Source organism: Erpetoichthys calabaricus, chromosome 8, assembly GCF_900747795.2.
Source record: "Erpetoichthys calabaricus chromosome 8, fErpCal1.3, whole genome shotgun sequence".
Classification (NCBI taxonomy): domain Eukaryota; kingdom Metazoa; phylum Chordata; class Cladistia; order Polypteriformes; family Polypteridae; genus Erpetoichthys; species Erpetoichthys calabaricus.
In genome coordinates, this window is record NC_041401.2 from 176,522,234 (window position 1) to 176,536,341 (window position 14,108).

General features: G+C 40.2%; 1 protein-coding gene across 10 annotated transcripts in view; it reads right to left on the reverse strand.

Annotated features, from left to right (window-relative positions):
• Positions 1-12,822, reverse strand: part of samd11 (sterile alpha motif domain containing 11) — a 130,571-nt gene extending 117,749 nt beyond the window's left edge. Inside the window, exons 1-2 of one of the 10 annotated variants that reach the window (XR_003717013.2) lie at positions 11,459-12,822; positions 8,647-8,738 (exon numbers count right to left, since the gene is read on the reverse strand). Coding sequence is in view for 9 of the 10 variants with exons in the window: in XM_051931037.1 (XP_051786997.1) it covers positions 8,647-8,738; positions 11,459-12,185 (819 nt within the window). In the remaining variant the exon portion in view is untranslated. Of the gene's footprint in view, positions 1-8,646; positions 8,739-9,340; positions 9,424-9,582; positions 9,669-11,458 lie in introns of those variants that run through there. The other 9 variants (XM_051931037.1, XM_028807859.2, XM_028807858.2 and 6 more) reach the window with 9 other exon arrangements.
• Positions 12,823-14,108: the final 1,286 nt, after the last annotated feature.

A 14,108-nucleotide genomic window follows, 5' to 3' on the forward strand; every position in this document is an offset into this window, starting at 1 on the left:
TGAATTAAAGTACTGTTTTTTTTAATGTTATGATGCCCAGGGCCTATAACAAACACAACAGGAACCAGTGTTGGACAGGAAACAAGTCCATCACAGGGTGCACATATAGGCACACTTATGCTGGGCCAATTTAAAGTGAACCTAACATAAGTGTCTTTGGGAGTGGGTGAAATTTTGAATACCTAGTGAAAATCTCGGTAAACATGGAGAGATTGTGCTTAGTCCACATAAACAGTGAAGCAAGGAGTGTGAAGTTGTAATGAGGCAGTTCTGCCCTAATGCTGTTGTATGGAAGTAATTCACCAAGTATAACCTCTAAGAAGACGCTATATAGCGCCCGACCCGATGCAGATTTGACGTGGGAGGCACTCATAAAATAAAATACATGTTTTATTTTTCTTCAGCTGGAGAGCACGTCTTCCCCGTAATCCCTCCAGCCACAACACAGTCCCAAGCACAAAACACAAGCAAAACACTCCTCTCTCTTTAACCACCACTCCTCCACAGCTTTGTCCTCCTTCCACCAGACTCTGGCCATTAAGTGGTGGTCGCTGGCTCCTTTTATGCCCCACCCGGAAGTGCTCCAGGTGTTTGATCACTTGTCTCCGGTTGCACTCCTGGCTGGGGCTGAAAATTAGACCACTTGGGCTGAGGGATCAATGCTGCACCCCCTGGCGGCCACCCCAGACCCCAACAGAGCTGTGGAGAACTCCTTCTCCCATGAAGCCCTGCGAGAGCCTGAGGCACCGCTCCAACCCAGGAGGGGCGGACATCCAGCGTCCAGGGGGAGGTACTGCACCGTCCAGGGCTGCTAGTCCTGAATACACATCGAAGGGGAATCCACCACAAACCATAATATTGACCTATACTCTATTCCCAACATAGTAGGTAGATATGAAAGGCACATAGAGTCAGATTCACAAACCACTAGCTTCTGAAAATATATCTCTCTTGATATCAGTTGAGAAAGTGCCATCTCAAAAGAAGTATAAAATAAGTTAGCTATGGATTTCACAGTTCCATAAGGCTACCCCAGTTCTGCCCATCACTTGATAACTCTACTTAGTGTTTTGAAAGGTCCCAATACATTAGTGCAAGTAGTGGAAAAGACAGATGGGCAGTAAAAAATCTAGAACAGAAGCAAACTGCCTTGGAATAATTTTGTGGAACAAAGTATTCACCTGTGGACTTTTTCCATTTGAGACCAATGACTGGCAATCGAATATAGCACAATTTGGATTTCTTTTATTTAGGTAATTTTGCATTCTTGTCACCCCCTTTTTTCTTTCACATGCATGTATATACTGTATGTGAATTTCCATACACAACAATGTTTATTAAGTCACATTATATAAACTGATAAATTGTTTTTAACTTAATTTTACATTAAGATATAATTGTATAATGAAAGGTGTGTTGTTTGTTAAGTCTATAAAAAGATCTCAAAAAATACATCATTTCATCCATTCTCTAACCCTCCTATTCAGGGCTGCCTATCTCGACAAAAATGGATGCAAGGTGAGAATAAACCCTGGACAAAGGGCCAGTCCATCATGGGACACTTACACAGAGTCATATCAAGCCATGTTAGAGTTGCCACTTAATCTAACTTGCGCATCTTTGTAAGGTGGGAGGAAAGTCTGGTGTGAAGCAGCAACACTGTGCTACTGTGTCTCACATTCAACAAATGCAGAAAATATAAAACATGAACAGGGTAAATGGTTTGAAAGACTTGGATTTTTTTTTTCTTGTGGGTGGCATAATGTCACAATGGTTGGCATTTCTGCCTCTTGGATACAGCATCCTGGGTTTGAATTTAGTGTCTGTTCATTGTAAATGTGAAGTGTGCATGTTCTCTCCAACCACTTTATCGAGATACTCTGATTTCCTGCCACACACCCAAAGATGAGAACGTTAGGTTGATTGGTGATCCTTCATTAGCTGCATATGAGTGTGTGTACTGCATTGAACAGACACCCCACCCAGGAAGGTTCCTGCCTTCCTGTGCTGCTGGGATGCACTGCAGCCTCCTGTGAGCCTGAATTTAATTAAAAGCCTGTGTAGGACTAGCATATTATAAATGCATCTTGTGCTTTCCACTGAAACATTTATTTGTATTTTTAACTTACCAATTGATATCTGATTAATTTATTATTCTCTTTTACTAGAGAAACCATCCACACATTCATTCATTCTTTATTGGATAACCTACTTAATTCATTTGACAGTCACATGGCTAGGTGCCTATCCAGACAGTACTGATTGCACAGCAGAAACCAAGCCTTGATGTGGCGCCAGTCCCTCTCAGAGCATTTAACAGATCCACAAATTATACAAATATTTGAAGCCGATGACAAAGTGCTTTATGCATGTTTCTTAACCCTGCTTTACAGTGAAATTTCATACAGAGCTAAGGTGCAGTTGTGGCTCTGAGGCTAAGGACCTGTGCTGGTATCCAGAAGGTTGCCAGTTCGAATCCACGTTACTGCCAAAAGAGCCCCTATTCTGCTAGGCTTCTGAGCAAGGCCCTTAACCTGCAATTGCTCCAGGAGCTCTTTGTAATGGCTGACTCTGTGCTCGGACTCTGAAGAAACTGTATAAGGCGAAACAAATAAAGAATAAATAATAAAGCACATCACCATTCAAGAAGTTAGGAGTGGGTTTATGTATTTTGGAGAAACCCTAGGTTATGTCTTGTTTTACTGTCAGGGCTATGATTGTGTTTTTTTTTTTTTATTATTAATCTACTTTGAGTGCTCTTATTTTTAATTAGGCTACGAGTATACAGTCTGCTCTTTGAGGGAGCAGGAATCTAAAAAGTGTCGACAGGGTCACGAATTCAGTGCCAAGCACTTGATAGGTGGCCAAGACTTCTTCCCTGCAGGCTGTGATTATTATCGATGGACTATTGACAGCGTGTTCTGTGTTTGCTGCAGGGACGGAGCATACAGTCTGTACTCAAGAAATAGTTCTGACCGCAAATCACATGGCAGCTGAGACGATATTAAAGAACAATCAACACTTGAAATGAAAACAGAGAAAGCTTGCAGCTTGGAATCTTTCTCTTCCACATACTTTTTTCCATGCTGGAAAACTGCCATGGTGTCTTGCCCAGTGTCACTGTGTCATGCAGTTCATTCTTGTTTGCTAAGAGTAAGCAGGTGCAGGCTGCTTTTTATCTAAACTCTCACTTCGGCTACAGTGAGACGCACTTGTGGCAAGATGGGCAGCGATAACAAAGAGATAAAAGGAGTAAAGCTCTGTGACTTCTAAGCTGTTCGCTTGTTGCAGCTTCAAAAAAAAAAAAGGGTTAGGGGGTCAATTAAAAAATACATAGTGGTGCACCCCTTAAAATGCCCCAGTCATTGTCCACACCAACATGCCTTTCATAAAATACAAGACCACACGCATCTTGTTTTAGCTACAGTACAGAGCTAGTCTGAGACACCAGCAGAGGCATTCAGGAAGAGCCAAGCTTTAAAAGCAATTCCCAGCATTTGTCAGGTAAAAGCCAACTCTGGCCAAGATGGAAAGCTTCCTGCCTTAAACCCTTTCTCCAGCACAAGTGTGCATATGTGTGTATTTATTATGGGTATCTTATTGACTCTGTGCTGTTGCTGCTGCCCTCAGGGAGAAGAGAGACGCCAAGGCAGGCGAGACAAGGCTTGCTCATCCGCCGCCTTTCAGGAAACCAGCAGAGGGGTTGAGAGAGAGAGACAGAATGTCAGAGAGAGAGAGAGACAGCATGAGCTGGGCAGGGAGAGGAAGAGGCAGACAGGGACCACGGAAATGAAAGCAGAAGAGATCATTAAACTTTAACCAAGTGCAGAAATGAGGGGGATAAACTCCAATGGCGTTCGCAGATATAGCGGTCCTTGAATTCCTTTAAGGATCATTATGAGTCACAACATAGTTTGTTTTTTTGCTCTGTATGTCCCTCTAACAAATATAAGACAGTAATACTGCAATGACAGACTAGTAAAGATAACATAATAACAAAGCAATAATCACAAGTAACAGTGACAGAGATACTAATGAGTAGTATCAAAGTAATGAAAGAAAGTAAAAAGAAGAAACAGAACAGCAAAGTAGCAAATGGGAAGTGAGTATGACAAGGAGATAAAAAATATAGTGCCAAGAAAACCAGAAAGTCAAGCACAGTAAAAAGAAAGACATGCAGAGCCAATGCAAAACTCAAAACAGAATGAAAATTAATGAAAGAAACAGAGACTGTAATACAGCTTCAAAAAAGAAAAAAAGCAGTACAAATATTAACAGTAGGAACAAAAGCATCCTTCAGTAGTCTATCCAGGGCTGTTTCTTGCCTTGCATCCCATGCTACCAGGAGAGGTTCTGGCCCCCTGTGACCATAAGGTGGACTAAGGAGGTTTGGGAATGAGATGGGTTGAGACAAAATAAAAGTCAGAAGTACACAGGACTAAAGTAACAAAGGGAAACCTGTGCATAACTGTGCAAAACAAAGTAACAAACAGACTATTTTAACAATTAATAGCCAGTAACTGAGTTTGGTAGAGTCACACTTAATGATTTTCAAACAGCAGGAACAGCCATCTTAAACATAATGCATTTAACCTCCAGCCTTGTGATTGCTTATTTGGGCTTTAGTTCTGTGGATATTATGTCTTAAATCTGAAAGCAGCACATTTGTCTGCAGTTAATTCTTTTGTCTGTGTCAGGGTGATTAGTTTATCCATCATTCATTTGATAAATCCACTTTTTTTAACCACTGCAAGTCTCAAACAAATTAATCAGCAATAACCCTGCTTAGCGGCCTACAAAGCTTCTTAAAATATATCCTTTAAATTAACCATTTAGAGGACTACTTGACACACACTGGCTGCAACAGCCATAAGCTAATCAGCAAGACACCAGATTCAAGCTCTGCTGTTCAAATGCAATGGCTAAGGGGAAATTTGCATGTACTCTAAACTGGGAGAAATGTGTCCCTTCAGTTTAGGGGCAGACAAAACCTGAAACTCAGTAAGTGACAGAAATGTAGATGTTATGGATTTAATTAACCATATCCTTGACTGAACTTTAGTATGCTACAGTCAGTGTTTTGTTCTTAACTGTGTAGTCCATTGGGCTCAGTCAACACAAGTGCCACAACACCAATTCAGAAAACAAAACCACCAAAACTATTGTAGGTAATGTAGCAGTGGCAAGTTGCCATTTCTAATTACCCTGCTGTATTTTTTTCAAACATCCTAAAACACACCTAACCCAATTCCTTCTCACAAGGCACCAGAGCGTATTTTGACACAAGACAAGAACCATCCCTGAATAGGACCCCTGTCCTTCACATGAAAGCTTCAAATACCAGTCTTATTTTTAAATTAAATCAAATTGTCAAAACTAGGAACTCAAAATATTAACAATAGAAAATCAGTACCATTGGTTTGACTTTCCCCTTTTCAAAGAAATGTTTATGTGAAGTACTTTATAATTTACGTAAATCTTTTACATGTACAGTAAATCAAGTTAATTTGTACTGTATCATAAAGTAATTTCACATAAAATGGCCACATAAGAAAAAGGTACACTTTAAAATGTAATGGTTCTTTAAAGGCACTTTACTGGGTTATGTGGTTCCTCATAGTTCCATTGCTTGACAAAGATCAATTTCATTCTTAGAAGGGATCTTTACATATTAAATTGGTTATTTAGGCTTTGAAAGGGTTCCTCATATGTTTATGAAACAGGAATCTTTAATATACTATAGGCTACCTAGCAGGATACTGACAGATCAAGAAAACCTTAACTTAACCTGTATTATTCCTATGCAGCAAGAACCCTTTTAAAATCAGGAACCAACTGGTATTTCACAAGTCTGATATAATGTATTCATATCTATTTGTGAAGCTTGTTATGGATCTTAATTAAAGGTTCTTTCTGGAGCCTTCACATGGATAGTTCTTTTGGGAAGCAAAAATGGTTCCTCTATGGCATTAGTGTGAAGAACCGCTTTGGCACCATTATTTTTAAGAATATGTGGCTAAACCTTTACATAATCATGCCCTGGGGGTCCTATTCCATCTACCCTAGAAATGGTGGAAAAACAGTAAATTTACTGAATATCATGTTTACGTTTCAGCCACTGCCTACTTCCTTAATTTTGTAATGCAGCTTTTCAAAAAAATCCTTTTGCTCAAATTTATCCTCCAATTCTATTTATTTATGGAACAATTCACTGAGTATAGTGTCAGAGGGCTTATACATATTTACAACTATGCCATCCATTTTCAGACCATTCTAATTAAATATTTGCTTGTGGAGGGAATGAACCTAACCTGCCATCATAAGGCAGGAGTTAAGGAATCATTATGGAAAGAATGTCAGTCCAAAGCAGGGCACAGTGACACATGCTGATCAGCCATTCCCCCACATTTGCTGGTCAATAACTTATCACCATTACATTCCATTATACCATAAACTGTTTTCTCTTCTTCTGAATGAAAACATGAGAATACATTTTTTTCTTGGCCACCAATATAAACTACATGAGGTAAGTAACATATAAAAAAATATAATTTTTGGGTAGAGAATTCCTTTAAGAATAACTATCTCAAGTATGTGGTCAAAGACAGTAGAAAAATTATCAATCTGTAGTCAGTCCCTTCTTTCTGAGAAGTATAACAAGCAGGTCAGAAAGAAGGCCATCCTGTTTTTGTTGATTAGTAGCCATTCACTTTTTTTCCAAAGTTTCATCTTTTCCCTTCAGACTGCAGATTTAGATACCTAAGATTTAGAAAGAATACATTTAAGAACAATTTTTCTTAGTGGCTCTAGGTCACTAACAATTAATTCTAAGTTGTTATATATTAGAATTCAATATCCCTGACTATAAGAATCTTTAGTGTGTGTGTGTTCTGATTGTAAAACTGGATATCATTTCTCATCTTTTGGCTTGTTTTCTTGTATCTGTGGAATAGTGTTTTATATTTGTAGCTTTTTGCTGAAATAAATTTTCAATCTGTGATAACAAAGTCTATTTGATCCTAATCAAGCCAATTAACCTAACTAACATATCTTTAAGATGTAGAAGAAAAACCAAAGCACCAAGAGACACACAGCACTGCTAATCATTATGAGTTCCTAAAGTCTACAATTATTACGTCATTCCAAAAATATACAATAGCATTTAATCACTTATTACAGGAATTTACCAGATATGTGCGTATTATTTAGAGGGAAGAATATGACTTTCCCATTTTGTTTTTTAACATTACTTGTTTAAAAATGTTGTTATTTGACCTGCTGCAAACTTTAAGTATCTGCTGTTTTTTTTTAAATTATAACTATTTGGGTATTAAAGATTTATGGTAGCACTGAGAGAGAGATATTAATTAAACCAAAGAATATGAAAGAGAATACTGTTTATAAAACATGATGACAAAAAATACAAATATTTGCTGATTTCTTACAATAGTATCATACAATTCAGTATCTTTAGGAATACAGAACAGGAATGCTAATGTGCCACATAATAAAATAAGGAGTTTAAATAAATGTAACAATAAGTCACTGATTATGAAACTGGGTTTAAAAATGTTGGTTCTGTCATAGCACTTTACTGGGTTGTGTGGCTCCTCAGCAAACTACTGCTTGAAAAACAACTATTTCTGAATGCAGCATAAGTCCTTTTAAATTCATGAACCCAATGGTATTAGACAAATCTGCTATCTATTCATGAATCATTATGGAGTCTGTTACCAATCTAAATAAAAACAAATTCTTTCTAGAACCTTCATGTAGATGGTTCTTTGGGGAACCATCCCCTATGGCACCAATATGAAGAAGCACTTTGACACCTTTATGTATAAGAGACTACACAGGCCTCAGGTCTTGGAAAATTACCATTTCACCCAACTCATAAAATGTATTTTGCTAGATCTACAAATACATTTTGGAAACATTTTTACATCTCTCCTACATTTAGCAAAGACACTCAAAATAAACTTTTTATCAATGGCCACGCGCCAGCCTTACCCAAACTTTAAATGCCTAAAGCCTTGCAGGATCAATGGAATGTGTTAGGCCTTGCCAACAAACACAACATGGGGTCACAAGGTGAAGATTACTGCAGAACCCTTGACCTAATCACAGTAATAATTTGTTACTTTCCCTTCAGCCACAGTAGCCATGTTGTTGGATTTTTGGGTATTTGCCCACCATTCAAAGTATCTAGTTTTTGTAAACCCTGTCTGCAAAAATAAAACGAAAAATCCATGAAACCACTTCAGCTGTTCAGTTATTATCTAAAGTGTGGATTCTTTTTAATAAGAGTGTGTGCATTAACGTTGACTTTTCCAAAATGTATTTACATATAGTGCATTTTCTGGAGACCACCATATACAGAACATGAACAAACAATAATTATGCATACTGAGCCCATACCCTTCTAGAGGCCATTCCAGCCCCTTAGACTTATTGACTAAAATGCATGCCTGCCTGCCCAGGAGTTAGGTCTCTCTGTCACAGAAAGCCAAAGGGTGTGCAGTCCTCAAGGGCCACACATATATATTTCTGACAGAAGGCACACAAACTTACAGGCCCTTTCAGATCATACATCTATTGCCAAAGCAAAAAGAGGGATTTAAACGCACATTTTAACAATAATCTTACCACTGGAGACGAAATTCGACACCCAGGGCAATCACAGATTGGCGGATGTACCTGTAAGATTCCTTTGGACATAAGAGTCTTCAAACTTTTCCCTACAAAATAAAAAAGAGCAGAAAATAAGTGAGAATATCTGGGGAAAGCCAAGACAGAGGCAAGAAAATTGTTGATTCAACAAATAAAATAGTTCACAATAGGCAGGTTAATGACAATGTGCAGAAAGTGAATATTTTTTCAAAATATTGACGACACAGTAGAACTCGGCACAAGAACAACATTTTTAACACAAAACATGCAAATTGAAGGCCAATGGGTTATTCACTATTTTCAGATAACTCTTAAGATGCAGGCATCAGCATATCAGTCACAACATTAAAAACCACTAAAATATTACGTTAGCATACAGTGCTCTATCAGTTTATACAGTACTGCAGCAGTAGCCAGAATAAGTAAACCAATGCAAATATTCTGAAATCATATCGTTTGTGAAAGCTGTAGAAAATCACTTTTACTGAGTGTACTTGTTTCGTTGTTACCTATGGGTGAGGGGGAGCGCAGTACTCATCTTGCCGCTGCGTTATCTGCTCTTGGAAAAGACCGTTAACGCCTTGCGTAAATGGCTAACAGAAATGACCGTTTTCGACGATTCCCAAAAATTCTGTCTGCAAACCTTCATAAAGACACAAGGCGCACGTACCTGCTTGAAGCGCTATCCGCCCTCACCCCTGTCCCCTGACTGCCGAAACCCTGACAAACCGCCGCTCAAAAACCAAGGAGGGTTCGCGAAGACTGCGCTTCTTTTCGCGACTTCCTGATTCAAATGGCAGAGCATTCGGATTTTCGGAAAACAACACAGCCTGGTTCATATTTTAGCGTTTTGCCTTGACCCCACCTTTTTGTTTTCAGGCGCCACCGTCGGGCTCTCCCCGAAAAACCTACCAGCTGATTCAAACGGAGTGGGCTGCTGGGTTTCATCTGCACTAAGTCAATGAAGACGGAGTTCTGAAATGCAGGTTACGTATTTTTTTGGGGGAAGTACGGTGGGGGTGGCCGGTTGGAGGCACTCAAAAATCTCGACTCTCTGTCGGGCCAAGTTTAATTTAATAAGGTTTATTCTGTTATAGCGTTCTTTACTAAAGACATTTTCTTAAAACACTAACACCGACCTACAGATACAACATATCCATAAAACATTTAATTAAACAAAGATGCATATCTACTAAATAAAAAGTAATACTGAGACCCAAAAGTGTTTGACCTGGATGCACATATTCTTTTAAGCTCGAATACCGATATCATTCCAGCCGCATCACTCCAACAGTATACTCGGGAGATCCTTCCACCTCATCGCACTGTTGCAGTAATTCGTTTTATTTCGTTTTTATTCGACTTATTCTTACAACTTAGCCTTCACTTTTCACTTAGCATTTTCTTACCTGTATCTTGAATCGCAAACTATGTTATCGCTCGTCTAATTAATATTAAAGATTTAGCCAATGCAGAAATAATTTAATCTGAGTATGTCTGACTACCTAATATGGTGCCTTACATGCCTATCAATTACAGAACACATATCTGTCTTGCATCTGGCCTAATTATTTATCTACTATGGTCCCTTTTTTCTAGCTATTTCATATACTGTCTGTCTGTCTAGTAGGCACCAGTTCTGGACTGAACGCCTTTCCATCACATGACACTCTCATGGCACACATCATCACTGTGTCACACAGGGTCAATTTAAGGATTCCGGTCAATCTAAGAGCATGCAGAAAAAACAAGCGGACACGAGCTGAAATCCCCCAAGACTGAATACTTTCCCCTTCATCAACAACTCGAGTAAACACACAGTTTTGGTTCTAATCTACTCGCTCTCATTTCTAAGAATGTAAATCAAAACTCAATTTCAAACCCAGACTGTTTAGGTATTCTTTATAAAATTCTTCTCAAAAAAGAGCATTTCTTTGAACTGCTAAATCCCTCACACCATACTGTCTGTCCTGAAAATGCACTTTTTTGGGGAAAAACAAATTCACACTGGCATGATAGAAATCTGAGGATGCTAGTTCGTGTGTTAAGACTGACACCCTCCCACTGTAGGTCACCACAGTGTTCCTCTTGTTTTACACCGTGACACGCTTTAACCCCGATCATTGTTGCTATACCCCCTTTCGCTTTGACGCTGATCTCCTGAGAGACGCACAATACAGTATACACCCGCCTGGTCTAAAATCACACTCCTCTACGATCCATGCATCTTATTAAATACACTGGCAGTTCTAACAGCATTCACTTCAAATTATTTCTTAGCGTGGGTCCCTTGGAAGTTTACAGCTCACAATCAATTCAGTCAGAGGATTCCCCAAAGCGAACTATTTCAGAACTACATGCTTTCACGTGCCATAACGTTACATTTACAGAGGCAACCCGTCTGATATCCTTTGTAAATTTAAAAGGAATCCCTAACAGAATTCTGTTCAGATAGAACTTTGCAATGAACCCCCCTGTACCCTCAATTTTAGATCCATGCACACTCCGTGTTAATGTAGCCCTTCCCTACGCAGCCGACCCAACTGGTAGCACAACCCATTTCGTAAAAGATTCAGTTTTGCACTACCCCACAGTGCCTCTTTTCACTGGTACTTACTTTACGTTGGAGCGGATTCACTCCAGTAAACGCCTATACATTTAACCCCTCCAGCTGCCCTCTGTCATTTCTAAGCTAACCTTTTCAGCGGTCCGTGACAGTTTTTGGAACGGACCCTTAAATGGCTAGTCTGCACCCTAAGTAATTTCGAAACGAACCCCGTTCTCTTACCTTTGTGCCTGATACTGCGTTTCCAGTCCTTAGCAGTCTCCCTTCCACTGACAAACTGAAATTCGTTAGGGGTGAGCCATTCCCCCCGGTACCTAATTGAGGGTCCCTTACTGCCTTGACACAGTTTATTTATATACAATAAAGCCCGGTTTTCTCCACACTCCACCTCGATGCAGGGCTCTCCATTGTCGAAGAAAGGTTGGAAGTCAGGAATTGAGGAGAACCTCTCAAGCATCAGGTCTTCTGGATGATGCAGGTGAAGGTGTCGTGCGTCAGGCAGCCCCAGGTAAGTGCGGTGCTGGGCGGCGAAAAGCTGCTCGTAAGGCGGCGGATGAGGGGCCACCACCGGGATGGCAGCGGCACTTATAGGGGCCAGGTAGTCGGGCAAAGTGTCCACGGGCTGGTTAAAAATAGCCAGAGCCATGTCCTCACCATCCAGTCTCTCTTTTTTGATCGCGGGCATGTCCGGCAAGTCCGCTCCAAGTTGCTCCTCTTCTTTTCGGAGTTTGTCCGTTTCAACTGACCACACACGACACTGTGTACGCCAGAACCCAGGCTCTGTTTCTTGTAAAGTGCTTAAATTCAGCAGCAGTTGACCATTCCTAAGCCACCAGGTTTCCGCGCACTCGCGTTGCCAGTGGGTTAGCGGCGCCCCGATCTCTCTATTCGTTTCGCTGCACTCATACCCACTATTACTAAACTGACTCTCCGGACAAATACCTGACATTTTGAAGAGGGCTCTGCTGCCGTAGACATTATGTTGGTTAAAATGCTTATTGATCCCGTATCGACCTACCTCTGAGCTGGAAGATTTTTTTCTCTCTTTTTCAAACTGATACCCCTCTGATTTCTGTTCTCCTTTACGAAGTGATCAGTGCTTTAACGCGAGTGGTCAAGGGTCCGGGAGCGGTCACGTAAAGCAACTTGACAGTATCGGATGCTGTACCAACAGCGAACATCGTTGCGATGAGGCATCTCTAATTATAACTAAACTTCTTTTTCTCTTTCCGTTCTCAAGCGTCTCTCATTAAATCACAAACGTGCCTCCCTCTACGTGCTCATCTCAAGTACTTATCTGGTGCTGATGGGGTGTTTTTAAGCTCTTTTTTTAACTCCCTATATTGCTCTAAAGTCACGCTTTAGTTCACAGACTCAGACCAAACAAGATTTGCGCTCTCCGCCGCTTTTCTAACTTGGCCCATTTAAACATCACTGGCTTTGCGAGCGCAAAAGCAGTCAAGGGGGTGCGCGACGGCCGCCGCTGTTCGACCATTTCAATGAATGATTGAAGGTCCCTTCGCTTTCACCTTTAACGATAGAAATTAAATATCACCGCGTAAATAGCATCAGTAGCAACAAAAATACATCTTAAGAAAGGAAAATGAGAAGATGGATCGAAGCGACTCACCCCCCTCCCCCAGCCGCTATAATAAAAGACAAAAAGACGTTCAGTTAAGCGGCCGGTCTCCCACGTGGGAGAGCACCTGCCGAGTCCGCTGCTCTTCCAACACCATACGTAGTTATAAAAGAAAGCTTGGCAAACTTCAAAGACTTATCCAGAACAAACATGGATACCAGTCATGGAATAGGTGAAAGCATTAGTTTGAAATACAACTAAGAGATATCTTTAAAAACGTGATTTATGCAAACATTGTCAAAATATCAACAATAATGCAATGTTTTCCAGAAAGCTAAATGCAGCACTTGTTAAATCCCAGTTCTTAATGTGGAAGCATAGGGCCTACACGTGCGAGATTTAAGCAATCTTCAACACAAAGTAACGTACGGGAAAATTCTGTTTTTCGGCAATTAACGACACCTATAAGCTATCGTGTGCCACCGTCGTGTATTTTTAGGAACGCTACACGTACCTCTTTAACGGCGATTCATCGATTAATTGGAAGAGCTTCCGATAATTTCCGCAAGAAAATTAATATACACTCAGATAACGTGGCTTACTCGTTCTACATGTTCGGCTTCAGGGGTGGCGCGGAGGGTAGCACTGCCGCTTCAAGGATCAAGTGTCCTGGATTATTAGCAGGAACTCCCAGCGTGTGTGGATCTTTCACATCCCTAAAAATGGGATGATCAGATGTTGATAGATCTGCAATTACAATGTGGCCGTGTGAGTGATGCCCTGTCCAGTAAGAATTGCTCTGACTCCCTGATACCCTGAATTTGGTTTACTGGGTCTAAGAATATTGTTACATTATTTCCTCATTTATAGTAACAACTTATTTAATTAAACAATGTGATCAAATTAACTATTAAACACCATTTTCCAATAAAAAATATATAAAATGTAGTGTGAATACTGGTAAATTCTTTTCCATGAAGAAGAAGAAGAAAAAGTAGAAATGTATGAAGAGTTGTAATTCATCTTCTATTGCTTGGTTTCTGACCCTGGCTTCTTTCCTTGGGCACTTCTTCTCCTCCTACCTCTAAAACCCATTCTAGTCACAGTTAGTGGCAACTCTAAATGTAATCCTATATTAGTGAGTCTGAGATGGACTGGTGCCCCATCCAGTATTGATTCCTGCCTTGTGCCCAGTGATGCTAGAACAGGCTCCATTTCATTTTAATCCTACAGTTGGATGGGTAGATGAATACAAAACAACACTGGTGCAGCAGTCAGCACTCCTGGCTTATA